Source organism: Miniopterus natalensis, chromosome X (genome assembly GCF_054644295.1).
Source record: "Miniopterus natalensis isolate mMinNat1 chromosome X, mMinNat1.hap1, whole genome shotgun sequence".
Lineage (NCBI taxonomy): Eukaryota > Metazoa > Chordata > Mammalia > Chiroptera > Miniopteridae > Miniopterus > Miniopterus natalensis.
The window spans coordinates 94,990,352-95,010,871 of record NC_142103.1 but is presented as its reverse complement, the minus strand read 5'-3'; the positions used below and the strand labels follow the sequence as shown (position 1 = coordinate 95,010,871).

The 20,520-nt window shown below is 42.7% G+C and overlaps 1 protein-coding gene across 1 annotated transcript in view; it reads left to right on the top strand.

The window, feature by feature from the left end:
- Positions 1 to 19,928, top strand: part of SMS (spermine synthase) — a 45,962-nt gene extending 26,034 nt beyond the window's left edge. The window contains exons 5-11 of the mRNA XM_087813328.1: positions 4,169 to 4,344; positions 5,092 to 5,246; positions 5,924 to 6,013; positions 12,663 to 12,777; positions 13,562 to 13,641; positions 17,403 to 17,518; positions 19,377 to 19,928. Of these exons, the coding sequence (XP_087669454.1) occupies positions 4,169 to 4,344; positions 5,092 to 5,246; positions 5,924 to 6,013; positions 12,663 to 12,777; positions 13,562 to 13,641; positions 17,403 to 17,518; positions 19,377 to 19,416 (772 nt within the window). The 3' untranslated portion in view covers positions 19,417 to 19,928. The remainder of the gene's footprint in view (positions 1 to 4,168; positions 4,345 to 5,091; positions 5,247 to 5,923; positions 6,014 to 12,662; positions 12,778 to 13,561; positions 13,642 to 17,402; positions 17,519 to 19,376) is intronic.
- The last annotated feature ends 592 nt before the right edge of the window (positions 19,929 to 20,520 follow it).

The window sequence follows — 20,520 nt, the reverse complement described above, 5'->3', positions numbered from 1 at the left end:
ATGCTGGATAAAATGAGACAGGCAGAAAGGAGATGTGGAGTGATTCCCAGGAGCTGGGAACTCTGGAAAGCAGAGAGCCGGGCGAGGCTGCCACCTCAAAGGGGAGCTAAACAACTTCCCCCTTCCTGTCCAGTAAAGAGAGAAGGTCACATGTCTCTGCTCAGAGTTCTGGGCTCTAGAATAGAGCTAAGCAGTTAAGAGATTTATGACAGGACAAGGTGGTAGAAAATTTGCCTCAAAGTTTGTAAGTAAGAAGACTTTGCAAGGTGCTAAGAACCAAGAGGCCACCCACTTGGAGTAGCCACAGGTAGGTTCTCTTCAAACGGTAAATGAAGACAGTTAAGCTTTCCCTGTCCAGGTATATAGCCACTATGCCACACGTGGCTATTTAAAATTGTTAATAAAAATAAACAGTTCTTCAGTCTCACCTCACTACCCTCATGTCAATAGCTAATGGCTAATGACTGCCATATTGGACAGCACAGAAGTATTTGCCAGTGGTGTCAGATGTTAAGAGCTTGACAGAAGTAACAGTGTTAACATTTGTTGGAAGGAATAGAGTCTGGTAGGTCTTGGGAATTAAGAATGGGAATTAATGGATTCACAGCAAGTAATTCTCATCAGTTTGCTCTTGCCTGCCTGCCTGCCTGCCTGCCTGGGTGCCTCCTTATCAGGCCCCCAAAAGTTAGGAGGCTTGTTCCTTGCTCATAAAGGCAAACACATAGATGTAGAGGCTCAGAGGGACTTTACCAACGTCACACCATCACTGATGGAAGCATCTGGAATGCAGATTTCTCTAGTTCATGGCCCTTTCCAGAAGAGGGAATCCTTTTTGGCAAGAGCTAGGATGTGTAAGTACTTCATGGCTCAGCATGCTAAGTTTGCTCAGTCCATAGGAAAGCTCCAGGGCCATGTACCAGAACTAGGAAGGTGTTTAATCCCTCTGGTGGGGGCAGAGAGCAGGAAACTGCGAGTGAAAAAAACATGGCTCAGTGTGGAACTTGCCCATTTTTTTTTTTTGATCAGAGCTCCCATATTTGTTTACTTTGTCCAAGTTCAGTTTATGTATTCTCAGCTCCTTCCCCATCCTTAAAAAACACATCCACACCCACACTGCTTTCTGGACTTTTCATCTTTTCCTACTTCTGAGAGTTTTCCTTATCTACACCCGTTCGAATTGAACGGGTTCCCACTGTGTTGTAAAATGTCTGAACTTGGAGATGATGAATTGGCCAACTTCAAAATGCCTCTGAGTTTTATTGGTCTGATTTTTATCGGAGTTAATTCTGGGAAGGAGGAAACAGATGGAATGCAGTTATGGGCCTCAGCATTTGTGAGAAGTCTGGTTTGTTTGTGTCTTTCTGGTCTAGGAGTTTCTGAAGGGACAGTGAAGTTAGGCTTTAAATGTTCAGTTCAAAACGCAGACCTTGGTTTTGCTTGTCACTCTTTTTACATGTTTTCATAAAATCAGGGTGGAGGAGATGAGAAGTGCTTAGAAATACATTGTGGTAGGCCCTTTGTTATTGGCTTCAAAAGGACAAGGATGGTGCCACTTTCTCCCCCCGGGAATGACATTATTAGAGTCAATCATTAACAAATAACTCAGTACCATCTGAAATAATTACTCCCCTGTGGCCAATGAAGTAAATGTGATTTTTCATCTACGAAGCCATGGGGTTTCTTAAAAAAATGTATTTTTGTATTCTACTTTTCAAAAGAAAAGGTATGGGAAAACAAGCTCCCATCAGTTTTGTTGCAAACAATTCTTGAAATTTACACACTGTACTGAGGCCCAGGGCATATTCTGCCTTTCTTTTCTTTAAAGAAACAGAAAACTTTTATTGATTTTTAGAAAGAGAGAGGAAGAGAGAGAGAGAGAGGGAAACATCGATTGGTTGCCTCCTGCATGTACCCTGACTGGGAATCGAACCCACAGCCTGGGCTTGTGCCCTGACTGGAAATCAAACCATTGACTTTTTTTTTTTTTTTAATTTTTATTGATTTCAGAGAGAGGAAGGAAGAGGAGGAGAGAGAGAAACATCAACGATGAGAGAGTCATTGATTGGCTGCCTCCAGCACACCCCCGACTGGGGATTGGGCCCGCCACCCAGGCATGTGCCCTGACCGGGAATCGAACCCCGATCGCCTGGATCCTAGGTCGACGCTCAGCCGCTGAGCCACGCCTGGCCGGGCACCATTGACCCTTTGATGCACAGGATAATGTCAGCCAATGGAGTGACATTGGCCAGGGTCTGCCTGACTTTCTACCATGCAATTTTGATTTTTAGCAGTGGTGGTTGAAACGAGTTGTGTAGGGCTCCAGAATGTTTCCCATAGCCCATCACAGGGAAATAGATGCGCGGCCTGGTAGGATGAGTACTTTGTCAAGGTATCATCTTCCCCATCCTGTTGGAGATCCTTGTTGTTTCCTTGCCAGTCTTTACAAACCACTGTGTTGCACCTGAGGAAAGAGCCCAACCTTAGCCAAGGTAGTGTTGACACAACTGAGATTGGGCATTGTTTCTTTTCAGTGGGTTTGTGCATAGTTCAGTAAAAGCCTTTTGCTGGCTGGCTGGCTGGCTGGCTATCGACCAGGAGGTAGGTTGCTGCCCCTGAAAGCTGGGAATTGATACATGTCACCTTCCCACCTCACTCCACTCTCCACCACTGGCCAGGGGTGGAAAGAGGCTTCCCCCAAGTCCTGTTTATCTTGAGATGGGGAGAAGTGTCCTGACTCGGGCTCCACATTTTACAAGAAAAACCTCTGGTCTGCCTAACATTGCAGCAGCTGAATTTGTTTACCTGAAAGATGAATTGGTTAAATCAGAAGCTGTTAGCATTAAATGAGAGTTTATGAGAACTTGCTCTGTAAATCTGTGTTCTTTACGGATGTTAGTACTGTTTCCACACAGGAAGCCTCATTAACTTGTAACAGGTCCAGACTGGACTCTGGGAAGCAGGTGAGCTGGGAGGGGAAAGAAACTCATCAGATAAGTCAGAGACCGCGTCTCCCGCGTTTGAGGTCTCTGCGGCTGTTCTGCTATCGTACACCACTGTGTCTGAGAACACGTGACTTGGAGACGGGTTGTGCCCTGTGTGCAATGAGTTCTCATTTGTTTGTGTTCCAGTTAGATTTGCCAAGCCCCTTTTCCAGGTCTGTTTTTCCCTGTCATTTAGTGTCCTCTGCTGGTAGTTTCTAGTATATTCACCCTATCTAAAATACTGAGCACTTTTGAAAGAATGGAATCAGAAAATTATCAGTTTGCAGCCACTCCAGTAATATTGGATCAGGCAAGAATCTTTTAGATGCCAAAGCTACTGGTGAAGGCTTGTCGGGAGGTCAGGACCTTCACCCAGTTTCGGAGGACCACCCCACAGCTTGCTTAGTCAGTTCAAAGAGAAAGAAAGGTACTTTTGCACATGGAGAGATCCGGTGCCATCTACTTCAACCAATAATAGGACAGTAGCATCATCAATAATAGACAAGCACACATCTCGTGTCCCTGATGTGATGCTCGTGTGATATATGTCAGCCTGACTGTAATGAAGATCATCAGGCAAACCCAACTGGGGGGTTTTCTACAGAACACCTGGTCTGGACTTTTCCAAGATGTCAATGCCATGAAATGCACAAGGGAGAAAAAAACCTATTCTAGAATAAATGGGGGTAAGAAAAGGAAAGAAAAAAACAAAACAGCAAATTACAGTGTGTGATCGTTTGTTCAAAAGCCGAACAGCTATAAGGGACATTATTGGTACAACCGGAAACACTCGAAGACGGATTCTGAACAACATAATGGTACCATGTCCACGTGTACCTGCAGGAATGTGATAGACGACCGCGTGGTTATGTAGGCAGCCTTAAGAGTGTCGGGTGGCGTGTGATGTCTGCAGTGCCATTTTCTCCTTCAGTTTTTTATTAGGAAAACTTAGAGCCTGCCAGGAAGGTGTTTAAAAAGCAAAGTCCTGTGCCCAGCAGTTGCTGAGATTTGGCGCAGCCGTGCAGGTTAAACCTGAAAGGCTGAGCGTTCCATTTGCGGGCGCTCTTTAGGAGCCGGCCCAGGGTCAAGCGGCTTGCTCCTGCACACTGCTCCCGGGTGCACCTTAAGGCAGGCTCACCGTCAGCGGCATTCTTACAAGGCTCATTCCAGTTTCCTTCCCCCCCCAGATTACCACCCATCGTTCGAGGAGGGGCCGTCGACAGGTACTGGCCCACTGCCGACGGCCGCCTGGTCGAGTACGACATAGACGAGGTGGTGTATGATGAAGATTCGCCTTACCAGAACATTAAGATCCTGCACTCGAAGCAGTTCGGAAATATTCTCATCCTTAGTGGGGACGTTAGTGAGTATTCCAGCCCTGCCCCAGTTGCAGAACAGAGCGATGGATGTGCTGAGTTACATGGCTTTCCCGACAAGTAGCATTGCTGTAGATTTGCCCAAGGTTGTCCTTGGCCCTGCTGTTTTTAGAAATGAGCGTTTCTGCCGTAGTAACCTGCGGATTGTGTGGGCCTTCATGTTTTATAGCTGAGCCAGGAAACCTCTGTCTTGATATTCTTTTCTCTTAGTTTCTTAGTGGTGAGTATTTGGGTTATATATCAAAAAGTATATAAATTGCTCATTAAAAGATCTTTTTGTTATGGAAAACCTCACATCTAAGTAGACAGAATAGTATGGTGAACCCTCATATACTCACCATTGGGTGTCAGTAGTTCCCGACTCCTGGCCAGTCTTGTTTCCCCGAAACCCCTGTCCGCTTTGTTCCTCATATTTTGGAGCACCTCTCAGATGTTGTATTAGTTCATCTGGAAAGACATAATTGCTTTTAATTATTCACATCAGTACATCCTTAAGACCAGGTTTTCTTCCAAATGACTTAATGTATACACTTACGTCACCCATGTGTGTAATCTGTTGTATTGGAGTTGATGAAAACTCCACTATCCAGAAGTATACCTTCCTCCATTGTCGACAGTGTTTAAAGGTCGAAAGGGAAACATCTTAGGCTGGAACCCAGCCCTTCCCAGTGCCATGAGTCGGGTGGCGTGTGGGTTTGGGTAGGGTCGTCATTCGGGGTCTGTTTCCTCCCTAGATCTGGCGGAGAGTGATGTGGCGTATACCCGGGCCATCATGGGCAGTGGCAAAGAGGACTACACTGGCAAGGACGTGCTGATTCTGGGAGGCGGAGACGGGGGCATTTTATGTGAAATAGTCAAACTGAAACCAAAGATGGTCACTATGGTAGAGATATCCTTTGTTAGAGGAAATCAAGTTCACTGGGCTGCTTTCCTTTCTCCCTCCCTTTTTGTCTTATGACTCCAGTTAATGTTATGAGGTAAATGTGTGATAACTAGTGCCTCCAACAAACATTTCAATTTAGTACCAATGGCCTCTTTTATGAGGCCGCTGACAAAGAAGCAGAGACAATCTAGTTGCAAATTAAAGAGCAAGCGACTTTGGCACCATATCTGTTGCTCAGCAGTTGCCGAAATAAGAGTCTTCATGAGAAGGAACAATTTACTTCCTTTCGAGTGTCCTTGGTGCAAAAGTAAAATCTTTGTCTTATCTTTTCTAACTTGATACCCAAATTAGTGTTATAAAACTTTCGTTTGTCTTAACCTTTTTTTAAAAAAATATATCTTTATTGATTTCAGAGAGAGGAAGGGAGAGAGGGATAGAAACATCAATGATGAGAGAGTCATTGATCGGCTGCCTCCTGCACGCCCCCCGCTGGGGATGGAGCCCGCAACCCGGGCATGTGCCCTGACCAGGAATCGAACCCGGATCGCCTGGATCCTAGGTCGATCCTCAACCGCTGAGCCACGCCTGGCCGGGCATTAACCTTTTTTTTTAAACTATTACTATTTCAGAATTCTTTGATATGTTTAAATTCAGGGTAAATTTCTCCTTAACCTATTCTGAACATTGACCAAATGGTGATTGATGGATGTAAGAAATACATGCGAAAAACGTGTGGTGATGTCTTAGACAATCTTAAAGGAGACTGCTATCAGGTAATTATGTTTTCCAGATAATGTTTTTAAGTGAACTGATAAAAGAATTGATCTGAATTGTGCCTTCCTAAAACAACTTTAAGTATAATTGGTTAAGAAGATAAATAGATCATCTTGTAGGGGAGGAAAAAAAATTCTCTCTACCTTTCTAGTTCTTGGCTGAGACTCCTGTAATCAGAGACAGATTAACGAGAAAAGCAGATGTTTATTAGCATGTATACCTCATTATACGGGGGAGATACGCAGAAAAAAGTGAATAACAGAGTAGCTTTAGAATTTAGGCTTAAATATCATCTTAATAGGGAAAGTGGATGTAGGTGTTTTAGGGGTGAGTAAAAAACTTTTAGAAAACATGGATGGGCCCTTAGAAGAGGAGCCATGATAGTTTGTGACAGTTTGTCTGAGTCCGCGTAGTGTCAGTCTTCTCTCCTGTGATAAGAGGTGATCTTCCCTGGTTGAATCCTCCGGGGCGGGGAACGGATGACAGCTGAGTTCCTTTTGGAGGATCTGTGTTGAGGCAGATAAGGGGAGTTCAGAGAAAGCCTCTCTCTACATTTGCTGTTTTTCAAGTGCCTTCAGCTTGAAATAGTCAATATGCCAGTGCAGCATATTTTGAGGTGGCATGTTCTGCTCCCCTTGGTTCTCTCTGTGACTTATGTGTAGATTCATATTTAGGGCAGATGTGTACTTATAATAAAGAACTCTATAAACTCTGAATTTAATAACATTCATTCATTCGTGTTTAAAAGATGTCATGTACCTTTTTATGACCTGGCAACCACCACTTCTGTCTCTCTACCCTGTATAATCTCTCTGTGTCTGGGTCTTTCAGACGGAATTCGCTAAGCAAACTGGTTTCTGTGCTAATTCTACTGTACTTGCAAGTTCACCAATCATTAGTATATAGGTTACATTTTGTATTGCATTTTAGGATGCATATGTTTGATGTCCACACCGATAGTACTTGTTACAACAAGATAATCAAGCAAATACTTATTTTATTTGAACAGAATCTTGTGTATCTCCAGATGTGTAGACAGTTTAGGTGAGAGCTTCAGTTTGTTGATATGTCAGTTACTCACCCCTACCCCATCCTTCCTAAAATGTGTGCATCTAAGTTTGATTTCATGGTACATGCATGTTAATTTTTTAAGCTGAGAGAGGAATTATTTCTACATTAAAATACGACTGTTTTTGTGGGCAAAAGGAAGTTTAAAGAGGGAGGGGAGGTTGGGTTCTTCAGAGCATGACAGATTTTTTTCACAATGAGCTAAATGTTACCATTGTTTACAAATAATGCTTACATTGCCCAGGGTGTTTTAACATTTAATGCTCACACCTGTACCACGTGGGTATTATTTCTATTTTATGGATGAAGAAGATTAAGCTTAGAGTTTAAAGGACATTTATTCAAGGTTGCAGGGTAACTTTAGAGGAGTGATTCAGATTCGTAGTTCCTTATATGGCTTCCTTATATGGATTAAGAAAAATACATAAACAGAACCCCAGCCTAAACCTGCAGTACTGTGCAGCTGTGCACTGTTATAATTAAAGGCCATATATAAGTGGGAAGATTTACTAATGGCCCTGGAAAAAAACCTTTCCACTTGAGTGTCCATCTGAGGGCAGAGCACCAAAGGCAGAAGGTGACATAGTCAGACATTTTAGGGAAGGGAAAAGTAGTATTTTATTTGAAATGGCCGGGCTCTTGAGGAAGTCGGTTGCCTGAACGTATCCTTTTTTCCCCTACCACCTTTCTGGAACAGAACAACCACCAGGGGGAGCCCAGAAAATTCTTCTGAGGCACAGAGTTTTTCCCAGCTCTCAAGGTGTGCGAGTGCCTGCTCTCCTGGGCAGCGGCAGACAAGCCCTTTAGGCATTAAAATTCTACTTCCATTAACAGATCACCAGGTCTTTGCAACTGTTTATCATTTGAAAAACAGATGATTACTCTGTTAACCTGTCTTAGAAAATAGAAAGTGTTCCAAAGCACTCTACTGAAATCATTAAAATAGTACTAAAAGAATACTAAAAGTCGATTTCTGTGTATGTGCAAGGTTTCCAATGAAATAGTAGCAAATTAAATCTGGCACTTTGTTTAAAGAATTATATACTATGCACAAGAAAGTTTTAGTTCATAAATGTAAAAATATGAACCTTAAGAAATCAACATAATTTATTATATAAATAATTTAAAGGAGAAAATAATTTAATAGATGATAAAGCATTTGGGAATATTTAGCCATTCTTTTTTTAAATAAAGATATTTGTATTATGACATGCTCCAGTTGGCTGAAAAGTATTCATTTTATTTTATTTTGATTTTTTCCATTTATTTCCTCTGTGCCCTCTTCCATCCCCACCCCCACCTGCAATCACCACACTGTTGTCCATGTCCATTTCCATGAGTTCTTTCCCTTTTTCTGTCTTTTTTGCTCAATCTTTCTACCCCTCAAACACTCCTCCCCCTACCAGAGCTGTCTGTCTGCTCTCTATCTATGAGTCTCTCTCTTGCTTGGTAGTTCAGTGTGTTCATTAGATTCCACATATGTGTGAAATCATATGGCACTTGTCTTTCTCTGACTCGCTTATTTCACTTAGCACAATGTTCCCCAGGCCCATCCGTGCTGTCACAAAGGGTAAGGGAACCTCTGTAGTAAAATAAAATGGCAAAGAAGGGAAACTACCTAAATATAATAGAAACTATCAGAAACCTAAAGATAATATGGTATTAAATGGTGTCGACACAAAAAATAGTCAAACCTGTAGTGAATTTTTATGAGTTTATTTGAGCCAAACTGAACAACAATTGCTGGGAAGCAAAATGTCAGTGGATTGAGAAACTGCTCCAGAGATAGGGCAGTTTTGCAGCTTATTTTATACATTACAATGAAAAGAGGAGGCGATAGGAGGGTTACATGAAATCCATTGGCGGTAGATCAGGGAGGCGGGAGGAAGCAGAGGGGGCGATCTCTGAGCCTGGATAAAAAGTAGACCATTCTTCTTTTACATTGGTGGGCATGGGATAGTTAACTGCTAACATAACAGTAACAATGAGGGGGTTTGTGGTCTCTGCTCTGGTAAGGTGAGAGGTCCAGAAAAAAAAGATATTACCCTGACATTCCAAAGGTATGTTATGAGGTGCAAAAAGAAAACAGGCTCAGTTAAGGTAAAGATTGACCTTTGTCAGGGAAGATGCTGGCCTAGGACATGACTACCCACCATGATTCCCTTTTCCCTAGGAGGCTTTCATTTCAGACCCCGCTCTGTGGTTACTTTCAGTCTCTGGGTTTGTAAGGCCACCTTGCAGGCCTCCCCTGAGCTTGGCAGGTTTGGTGTGTGGCCCCTTTTCGCCCACAAGGCAAAATACTTAAAGCATTTTCTCTAAAACTAGGAACAAGGTGAGGATGCTTATCACCTTGATTCAGCATTGTTTTTGAGGCATTACCGAATTAACTCAGCGAGGTTGGAAAATGAAAAGAATATAAATATAGAAGGAAATTATTTGCAGATTATATGAATGCTTAGAAGATCCGGGAAACTCATCTAGAAATCTAGTTGAATTCATGAGAATTTGGTAAAGTGATTGGATAAAGGCCGACTACAAATTTCTTCTGCTATACTAAATGCAAAACTGTTTGAATGGAATTTGGGAGTGGAAGGTAGGTCTGAAATTCTATTCAGAGTAATGACCAATTATTAAATACCTAGGAATACGTTGAACAAGAATCATGAGTATTGTGAGACTTGTAAGAATTATGTTAAGATCTATTGAAAGACGTCAACTGAAGTTTGAATCCATGGAGAGAGATTACATTTCGCAGATGAAAATATCAGAACAATATCTTTCTTCCTAATGATAATTCTAATTAGAATCCCAAAGGAGGTTTTAGAATTAGACTAAGTGATTTGGAAGTTCACTTGTAACAGCATTTCTAAAACTAGCCAAGAAAAAAGTTTAAAACAGTCATAGTGAAGGGAGATTTGCCCTCTTGTAATCAAATAGGAAGTATGATGTTGACACAGGAAAAGACAGATAAGAATGTCACAGAGGCTTGAACACATACAGCTAAAGTGTGGCCTAAGGTGTGTTGACTCAGCTCAAAAGAGTCAGAAGGTTCTGGCCAGCAATAAATGACAGATGTGTTCAAGGGTATTAGGGTCTGCAAACCAGAAATTCAAGTAGGCAATACCGAAACTTTTCCGAAGCGGAAAGAAAAGCTGAGTTTTTATAGTAAAAAGTATGTTCTTAAGGAGAATCAGTCCTGCACTCTTAGCCCATGAATTGGTCCAGGATGGGAAGCTTCACATGTCCGGTGATCTGGACAGGAACAATTTCTTCTTGAGGTCGCTCAGGCGGTCAGCTGAGGGTGTGATGTGCGCCCCGGCGTTGATGCACAACCAACAGACGTGTATCCAGGCATCGGCGCGGGACTGGGAAGTTCAGAAGCTTTAGTTCCCAGGCCAGTTAAGGAAAGAGTAGAATTGTTTCTTCGTGTCTCAGCCTACTTTATTTTAATTTAGCAGCTTGACCATAGTGACTCCATTTTATGTATTCACTATTCCTTTACACTAGTCATCATTTTGCTTGGGAAGAGGAGATTTAGTTGATTTAATAAGTGATGCTGACATAATAGGCTGTCCATCTGCATGAGAACAAAGCTAACTAACCTTAGAAGCCATAGAAAAATTAACTTCAGATGATTTAAGCTCTAGATATAAAAACTAATACATATAGGAAAATATAGGAGTTGGGAAACCTTTTTTAAAAAGGACAAGAGCCTCCGAAACTGTAATGACAACATAATACTGTAAACAAAGTCAAGAGGCAGGCTGAAAACAATATTGCCAACAAACAGGACAGGGAGCTAATTCCTTTCATAGCACAAAGAGCCCCTGCAACTTAAATTTAAAAATTAAATAAAAATGGTATAAAGGGTGTGGACTGGTGCTTCTCAGAAGACAGAAGTCAAATAATCTGTAAACTTAGGGCAAGGTGCTTACCCCTGTTGGTGGCCCAGGAAGTTCGTGTGAAAATATTAGCAAGAGACTTGACAACAGTATAAGAAGAGGGACAACGACCAGTGCTGGGAAGAATGAAAGGAAACAGTTGCTCGCATACGTTGCTGGTTGGAGTGTGAATTGCCGTAAAAACTTAAATACACGTGCCTTTATGTCAGCAATCCAGTGTTTGAGCATCCGGCCCACAGGCGGACAGGCATCTATACGGGGAGGTCCGTGGTGGCTGTTTGTAGAGGCCAAGCTCGAAGATGATTAAGTGTAGAACATTTTTAGTGGAATGATACAGTTTTTACAAACATCATTACCTAGAATGGTGTTAGGTAAATATTTCCAAGTTCAGAACAGTGTGTGTGATCCCAGTTTTACAAAAAAACAAGCGCTTGTGTTTATTTGCGGGTGTTTATAAGAACCTGCATGAGCATGGGGGAAAATCTGAGCATGTCAACTGGGATTGATAAGTAGATTGAAGGCAGCTGGGGTGTCAGCGCCTTCTCTGACTTTGCATGGTTGTACTTGAATTATATATTAAGTGAAGCACAGTACAAAACATTAGGCCAGTAAGATTCAGTTACTTAACAAATGCGACTTTGAGGATATGTGTGAGAACATTCATACGAAAAAACCTGGAATAGATTATTTAAGGGTATTGTGGCAAGCTTGATTCCTGATTTATCTGTTATATGTGAATTTTTTTACATATGTATTTTGTAACTAGAAAAATAAAAGACAAAGAGAATAACCCCTGTCTAGTTCAGGATGTTGCCTAGAAGCAGATGTGTTCCCAGCTTCAGTGCTTCAAAAATAAGGCAAAGCCCAAACTTAGTTCCTGAGTTGACTGTAAAGCATCTGTATGAGAATCCCAGCTCTTACCTGCTGTTCTCCCCTCATTAATAATTCTGGTTTGGGAGCTGGTATTTATTACATGGCTTTATTACTGGCAGCCCTCGAAAGTGTTAGAGGAAATTGAAAAACCGTAGGTTAAGAGTTTGGAGTAAGATTAAAAAAAAAAGCACCAATAGACAACGAAGTTATTCAGTCCTCGTGTGAAAGAAAACGAAAAGTAGATGAAAATACAGCGCTAGTAGGAGAGGCAGTGCAGGTGACGGAGGGTTAAAAGCATGAGCTTGGCTTTCAGAGGGCTCTAGGTGGACTTCTTGGCTCTGTCTTATTGGGTGCCTTTGGGCAGCTTTATGACCTCACGGGTTGGTTTTCTCCATTTTGAGAGCAGGAATAACAGCCCTGGCCGGTGTGCTTCAGTTTACTGGCGGTCATCCGCGCACCGGAGGGTCCCGGCTTTGGGTCTCGGCCAGGGCGGGCGCAGTAGGCAGCCAAGCGATGTTTCTCTTTCTCCCTCTTTTTCCTCTCTAAAAGCAATAAAAAGCATGTCCTTGGGTGAGGATTTTTTAAAACCAGGGATAATAGTAGTACTTGTAGAGCTGTTTAGATTAAACGAGAAGGCACATGAAGCAAGTAGTAAGCACTTACAGGCCTGGGTGGAAGTCATTTGTGTTCGCATGGCAGGTGCTGTGGTTGTCAGCTCCAGCTCACATTTGCCCTTCCTCTACAAGTGTTTAACTACTTCCATATGTGTTGGCTCACCCATGTCTATTCCTGTTCTTTCTGGAAGGTTCTAGTAGAGGACTGTATTCCAGTACTGAAGAGGTACGCCAAAGAAGGGAGAGAGTTTGATTATGTGATTAATGATTTGACAGCTGTTCCAATCTCCACAGCTCCGGAAGAAGGTAGATTTTATTTTGTTCTGTTTTTAACCAAAATAATGTTCATGGAAATGTTTTTGTTGGCACCATATGAGAATGAAGGGATCTTAAAGATTATCTAGTTAAGATCCTTCATTTTTTTCAAGGTAGTTAAACTGAGGCCCACAGTGGAAAGATGGCTGTATTTGGCTTTGGTCAAATCCTGTCCTGCCCCTAAATGAGCAAATTAACTCAGTCATTTGAAATAAACATGAAATAAAATAACTCATAATTACATCATTAAGACATGAGCTTGTTTGATAATTTATTTGCATTTGGTGATGGGACAAACGGGTGACCTGCCTAAGCAGCACCAGAGACGATTCCCTTCTCAAACCACACGCTCTGAATTGCTGCTGGCTTGGGGTTTCAGTGTTAATGATTTTGCTGTAACCTTGTCTACCTGCTGAGCTTGCAGGCTGGGTCCCTACCTGATGGCCCTTGCAATTTCTCTCTTGGGATGCTGCTGCTATCCCCCTTAAAGCTGACGTCTTGCAGATTTCAACCACTGCCCCTGTGTCGAATCTTTATTGGTGTTGACTGAGCAGTGCTAAGTACGTGCACATTTGCTTTTGACCTGCTTGTGTAGGTGCACATGTGTGCAAGACACCCAATTTGTATATTCATAAATGACAATACATTTTCATTTATTACTAAGCTCTTGAATACTAGGTCTTAAACTCATGGCTCTTTCTTTGAGTATTGATGCATTTGACTTTAGCTGCACGCAAACCTGTATTTATAAAACCTAAATTTTTTTAACGTCCAGATTCCACATGGGAGTTTCTCAGACTGATTCTTGACCTGTCCATGAAAGTACTGAAACAGGATGGGAAATATTTCACACAGGTAGGCTACTTAACCGTTTCCTCTCTCAAACTCCCAATAAGCATTTTCTAGTTTGAAATGTGAACGCACATTCATGAAATTTATGTCTGTTAAAGATAGAACAGCAGAATTGGATTGTGTTCTTTGAAGCAGTACGTTCATAAATAGCCGACCTGGCATCTGCTGGGAATTGATCAGTTCTATTGTGTCTTGTTACCTTAACCTTCTGTGTTCGTCAACCTTGAGCTTTGGCTGTAGTACGAGCTGCTGCCACGAGATGGAGACACAGATTGTGATTTCCCCCTTTAGAGGAACTCCACATGAAAGCTGCTCAACCAAGTTAGCTTATTCTTGTAGAAGCAGCCCAAATTCAGTGAGCTGGGGGATTTTCACAAGCGGAGTTAGGAAGAAAGTGCGACTGTTTTCTTTCGTTGAGAGTATTCGTCCGGTAGACTGCCTTCTTGGGGAACTGCTGCCTCAGTATGGAGGATTAATGAAAACACTTCTTTAACAGAGCACAGCCCATTCGTTAAATATTAGCGATCCAGGCTTCACTAACTTGCCTTTGCCAACTGACTTTTACGAAAAGTCGAATTATATGCTCAGCGCTGTGCCAGTTTCCAAGAGTTGTCCAAAAGATGTATCAAGACGTGTTTCTGGTCCCTGCGTTCATTACAGTTGGAGACTCCAGGCGATCTCATTTCGTCATACCCAGGATCACACGGTACATTCGGTGGTTGAGTGTCTGATGGCACAGGTGACATTCCCGTGGACTGAGGGGGCGCAGGCCTTGGAAGAAGCGGTGGTCGAGTCAGAGTGCAAGGTGGTTTGATTCTGGACGTACTGATGTAGTTGCCACAGTGCAATATTTTTTGAACTGCCAAGTGATAAGCTCCGAAGACACTCTTGATTTACACCCAACTCCCTTCCCTAAGTGTGTCGCTTAGAACTGGAGTAAGGTTAAAGATGGGATGTAAGTGTTGTTTAGCCTGTTACTTGGTGATTGACAAAAGCGAAATGTTCCTGCCTAAAATTGCTTGCATCATAGTAGCAAGTTCATAATGTCACTGTGGCTGCATGAGGACCACCTTGTCAGTGGGCCACAAAGCGGAGGAAAGCATCCTGGAGTGCCTGGGATTGGGCTCTGCTGGGTGGGGGATTCGAGTTTGAACCTGGGGAAGAATTGCTTTCGTAGGGCTAGGAGGTAGATCGCGGGGCTTGCCCTTCCTCCCTCCTCTCCCATTCATTCCCCATTAAAACTAGGTTTTCTTGTAAAGTATGTGACATTCGTGTAAATTAGTACTGTTGACACATCTCCATTCTTCCTTAACCTGTGCCCACCTTCTAGAAGTAACCTGCCTTTAGTGTCGTTGGGCATTTTTTAAATTCCTGTGCTGTTCTTTATAGATGTTTCACATATGCGTGATATACAGTCATTGTATTTAGTTTTGCTTGCTTTTGAACTTGAGAGAAGAATGGTGTGCTTAAGGATGTATACTTCTGCACCTGCTTTCCACATTATGGAAGCAATACATGCTAACTGTTAGGTTTGAAAGACACAAGCAATACAGAATCTCAAGTAAAAGACCAACCGTCACTTACCCACATCTAACATGGGACAAGGAGCACTTGCTAGAACCGAAGCTCCTGAGTTGGGATTTACCCCCGGGGGTGCCCCCCCACCATTGCCTCATTATTTCCTTTCTCTCGTCCTTAATAGGTGCTTAATTCTTTGCTACTAGATTTTTGTTCTATATCTCCCATGTGTCTGTCTTAAGAAAAGGGTAAAAAAAGTAGTTCTATTTAAATACACAGGAAAGTGGAATGCATTATGTTACTTTTTTGGGTAGGTCTCTATTTGTGGTGAGTTTTTTTCTTTTTTTAAACTGCTTTTTGACAGTGTTGGGGAAGAACAAATTGAAAGTATCCTATTTCCTTACCGCATTCTCTGTAAGGAGGTCCTCCCATGTACCCTCTATCAAGAGACAGCGTGGTGTCAATTTTAGGATGGCAAGGGAAACCATTGAACTGTGCGCCTTGGTGGCATTTCCATTCTACAGCTTCCCCAGGGGGGATGTGCTCTAAAAACAGCCAGGCAGTGTTTTCTATTTGTGAGTCTTAAATTACACATGTGGTGTTTATATGCTCTCATGCTGAACTTGATGTTGAAACCAAATTATATGCTGGCCAAGGACGCTTCGGCCAAATCCCACTGCAGGACCCTAGATGATGGGTTACTAAACTGGCTGGCGCTGAAGGACGACGTCATAGTGAGCGAATGTGCTAAGTTAAAACCACCAAGGCTGGCTCTCAGAATAGTTCTGTCTACCCGCTTGCCCAGGGCTGGCTGGTTGATTGGCTTTGCAAGGCCATCCTCAAAAATGCTTACATCACAGGCTGCCTTTGTTTGTGAACAATTTTCATCTTACATTGTACTTGGCTATTTTCAGGCAAATGGATAGTGAAGTTCTTTTGAAGAAATGGCATCATTTCATTCATTACATTCATTAGTCCTCCAAATGTTAAGAACTTCAGTGGTTAAAATAGGTGACATTAAAAAAAGAAAATAGGTGGTGCTAAATGCGCATCTTCTTTTCTAAATCCATTATGAAAGCGCTTGGGGGAAAATTGTGCTAAAATGATAGACTCTCCCCCAGCCTTGTGGATGAAAATCTGTATTTTAGCAAGATCACCTATGATTCATTTGCACGTTAAAGATTGAGAACCACTGTTTTCCAGTATAATGGTTCTCCTTCAGAGAAGGCCCCAAATGGCATGATCCTGAAACCCCACTTCCACAAGAACTGGCAGCTATGCATTTTCATGTGGTTGAACCAGTCCGCATAGAAGATCCGCAGGTGCAAGGCCCGGCCAGCCAAAGCTGCCCTGCATCCAGACCCATATGGCCCATAGTGAGATGCCCCACAGTGAGGTACCACAGCAAAGTGTGAGTCGGCAGGGGCTTCAGCTTGGAGGAGGTAAGGGTGGCCAGCATACATAAAAAGGGCAGCCTGGACCATTGGGATCCCAGTGGATACAAGGAGGTGGAACAAGTCCCCCGAGTCCCTGCAGACCAACATATACTGCTCCAAGCTCATGCTCTTCCCCAGGAAGCCCTCACCCCCAAGAAGGGGACAGTTCTGCTATATCTCACTGACCACCCTGATCTACTGGGGAGGTAGATCAGTGGTGGCAAGAAAGGGAGGAAAGTTAGAACAATGAAGTCGAGAAAATGTTTGATAAGAGTGGAACTGGGCACTATCCTAAGTGTATATATCCTGAATAGACTTTTGCTCTCTTATGCCTTAAGTCTTATTTGGGGGAAAGCATGGGGGGTGTGAATATAGTTCTGTGCCAGTATCTTAGACTCTTATGAGGGTCGTAATTTAAGCCGTTCTGATATTATCTTTTTTATACATTATTCTCAATGCAGCGGCGACTACTGGGAAGATTTACCTTGAATGGGTTATGTGTGTGAATCTTTGCTATTGCATGGTGTTGATACAATGGCTGTCACTAATGAGAAATTGGTCTCCCTGTGTTCTATTGCTTCATGTTTTCGTCATTTGAGATGGCTTGGTAAATGAGGCAGAAGGATATTGAGCTAATGGATGTAGAAATAGAGCTCAGTGCAATTTGTGAAAGTACAGAAACCTTATCTCGTTTTCAAAGGTGAACTTTATGGAAGCCAGAATTGTTCCCATTTATTAGCGACCTTCCAATGAGCGGGACCCTCAGTGGACTTAAGCATTCCATTGTTTGCTTTTCTCTCTTTAATTTAGGGGAACTGTGTCAATTTGACAGAAGCCCTGTCACTCTATGAAGAACAGCTCGGAAACCTGTATTGTCCTGTGGAATTCTCAAAGGAGATCGTCTGTGTCCCTTCATACTTGGAATTGTATCCTTTGACCATATCATTGTGTTGCCAGATCAGAAGGCCAAGTAAATCCCATGCGAGTTTAACATTTTAAATCAACATTATTAGCACCGTAGTATATAAGGCCCCAGTTTTCAAATGTGGCTGCACATTGGAATCCCCTGGGAACTTTAAAACTACAGATTCCTGGGTCCCACCCTCAGGTTCTGGGGTGTGGCCTGCCACAGCTGCCCAGGTGGTTTTGGTGTTCAGGCACCACTAATTCTCACGGGCAGTCCCCAGAGCTGGCGTCACCTGGGAACTAGTTAGCCATGTAAATTGTTAAGCACCCCCCAGCCAGCTGCCCGGTGAGGAGAGCCGGGGGTGGGGCCGCTGACTGGCCGAAAGCAGCCCTCCAGGGGATCCATGTGCACTTGAAAGCTTGCCGCAGCAGTTGCAGGCAAAAAGACTGAAGGCATGCATTCCACTTTTATATTCTGATTATCCTACCTTAATAATTAGTTTCCATACTTCACTTGATTCTGATTGGCAGTAGAAATCCTGAGCTAAAAATAAAGCAGGGGATCTCAAAGTTAATGTCGGTGTTCACCCTTAGTGCCATTTAGTAAAGTTAGTCCAGAGAAATAAGAAAAGGACCCAGGAAAAACCGGAATGAGAGCATTGTCACTGGACATTTACAATGCTGTTTCTTCCTTCTGCAGACACAAGCTTCCTTTTTTGCGGTGGCAGTTTCCTGGCATTGCTGCTGGCCTGCAGTGAGGCCCCGGGTGCAGGCCCTGCAGGTTCTGACAGAGAGGAGGCCGTGACCCCCCCAGGGTCCTCCCTGGGGTGCATTGAGTGCTCTGTGCTTGCTTGGCGGCCATGTTCTTCCTTGGTCTGTGGCAAACTTGGACACCTCTCCCCCTACCAACTGTCTCCCTTCATCAGGGTTCCTCTCCAGAGCATTTTTACAGTCAGGTCTGTATTTATCTGTAGAAAGACTTTAGAAATCAGTTGACAGCATTTGGGAAAAAGGCTCAGGCTCTTCTCCCTTCTTCCATCTTTTTTTTTTTTTTTTAAATCTTTTTGATTTCAGGGAGAGGAAGGGAGAGGGAGAGAGAGAGAAACATCAGTGATGAGAGAGTCATCATTGATCGGCTGCCTCCCGCACGCCCCCTGCTGGGGATGGAGCCCGCAACCCGGGCCTGTGCCCTGACCGGGCATCGAACCGCGATCTCCTGGATCCTAGGTCGATGCTCAACCACTGAGCCACGCTGGCCGGGCAGCAGCTTTTTTTTTCCCTTCTCTTCCTCCCACCTCCCACATCCCCCCCACCCCATTTCTCACCTCCCTCTTGTTTTTGTCCCTCCCTCCCACCCTTCTTTTTTATATGAATTTCCCAAAACATCTTAGAGATCTCGAGCGCAGTACTGTCACCTTTCATCCACCCCCCTCCCAGTGTCCCAGGCAGTGAGTGTTGAGGCTGCAAAGTGGTTTATTGGGCCTTCGTTCTCATTGCCACAGTGCTCTAAGCCAGCAATTTTCAACTGGTGCGCCCCAAGAATTTATAAAACCTGTAATACCTGACTGTTTAGTCAGGGGTACTGACCTCTTCTCCCTTAGATTGTCAAAAAAAAAAAAAAAAGACAACAGCTAACAACAGCCATCTGGTGTGAATGAATCAGAATTATACTATTTTTTTTGGTCAGATCAGTAAAAATATATTTTTGTGTGTGCTGAAGAATTTTAGTAATTTATGTGTGCCAGGCGATGGAAAAGGTTGAAAATCGTTGCTCTAAGCTATGAAACCTTCATCTTCCAATTTGTAGGCCAGCAAACTAATTTTAAGTGATACCTGTTCTTTGAATTACCCGCTCTCATTCCTTGACTCCTTGTCCAGGTGGGTCTTTTACACTGTTTGGAAGAAAGCTGGACCGTGAAGATCAGTATCCCCCAATTATGCGTGCTACAAATAGCCTTCCTGACCTTCGTGTGCTGTACATGCCATCAAAACGAGTCAGGCAATTGATCACGAATTCCTTCAAGTTTTCTTTTTTTTAATTATTATTTTTTTAACTTAAAAAAGCAAATGGAAAATGTATATTTTGATGAACTAGGGTGTTATTTTTTGAAAGTCAGCTGAAGGATGATTAGCTAGCATAGCAAAGGCTGCTACATGCACTGAACCCCTAGAATGTGATTTTCGTTACTTTTTTTTCCTTCTCTGTGGGCTGTTTTTGTTTTGTTTTGGTAGACTTTGAATTTGGTTGTTTGGAGGAATGAACATCATTGTTTGTTGTTTTTTTTGTTTTTTGTTTTTTTCTGGATGGGAGTTCTTGATGGTGTTTCTTTCCCAAAAAGTGAATTGACTTACATGATTAAAATTTGGTGCTGATATGAAAGTTAAAAGAAATGAATTAGCAAGGCTTTGATTAAAATTACAAATGAGAAATTTAATGTGTCTGTTCTTTTATTTCAGTTAGGTCCCCTTTTTCTCACTTCTGACTGCACAGAACAAAGGTGTCCGCTGGTCTTTTTTTAGTTCCCTTATATCACTCCGGTGTCATTTATCTCTTTACAATAGGATGGCCTTAGGGCCTTTTTTGAACAGTAGTAATGACTTCCATTTACCATTGTGGTAAATGATACACACAACCTATTACATCCACCAGTTCTTCATTATAAAATTGACCTGAGGATAGGAAAAGATTTGGCCTTACTGTGAAGTTGAAAGTCAAAGCTTATTTCTGTTCCCCCTCTTGCTTGTGTATTAGGTGTGGAAACAAAGATCATTTTGGGTCGCTGCTTTGAAGCTTTGAGAAGATTTTTCGATGCACAAATAGATGATAGTTTGTAGAGAGCCTGCAATAAGAGCAACTTAAACTCCCCTAAGGAAGTGCCTAGCTTGGTAGTGTATTTGTGGGAAACAACCCACATCAGAGGTGACAGTATATTGACTTGGATTGTTAGACATCACCGGGTTATTCTGTTGTGTTTTTTTTTTTTATATATAAAAGGTTTATGCTTTATCAATGGAAAAGTTC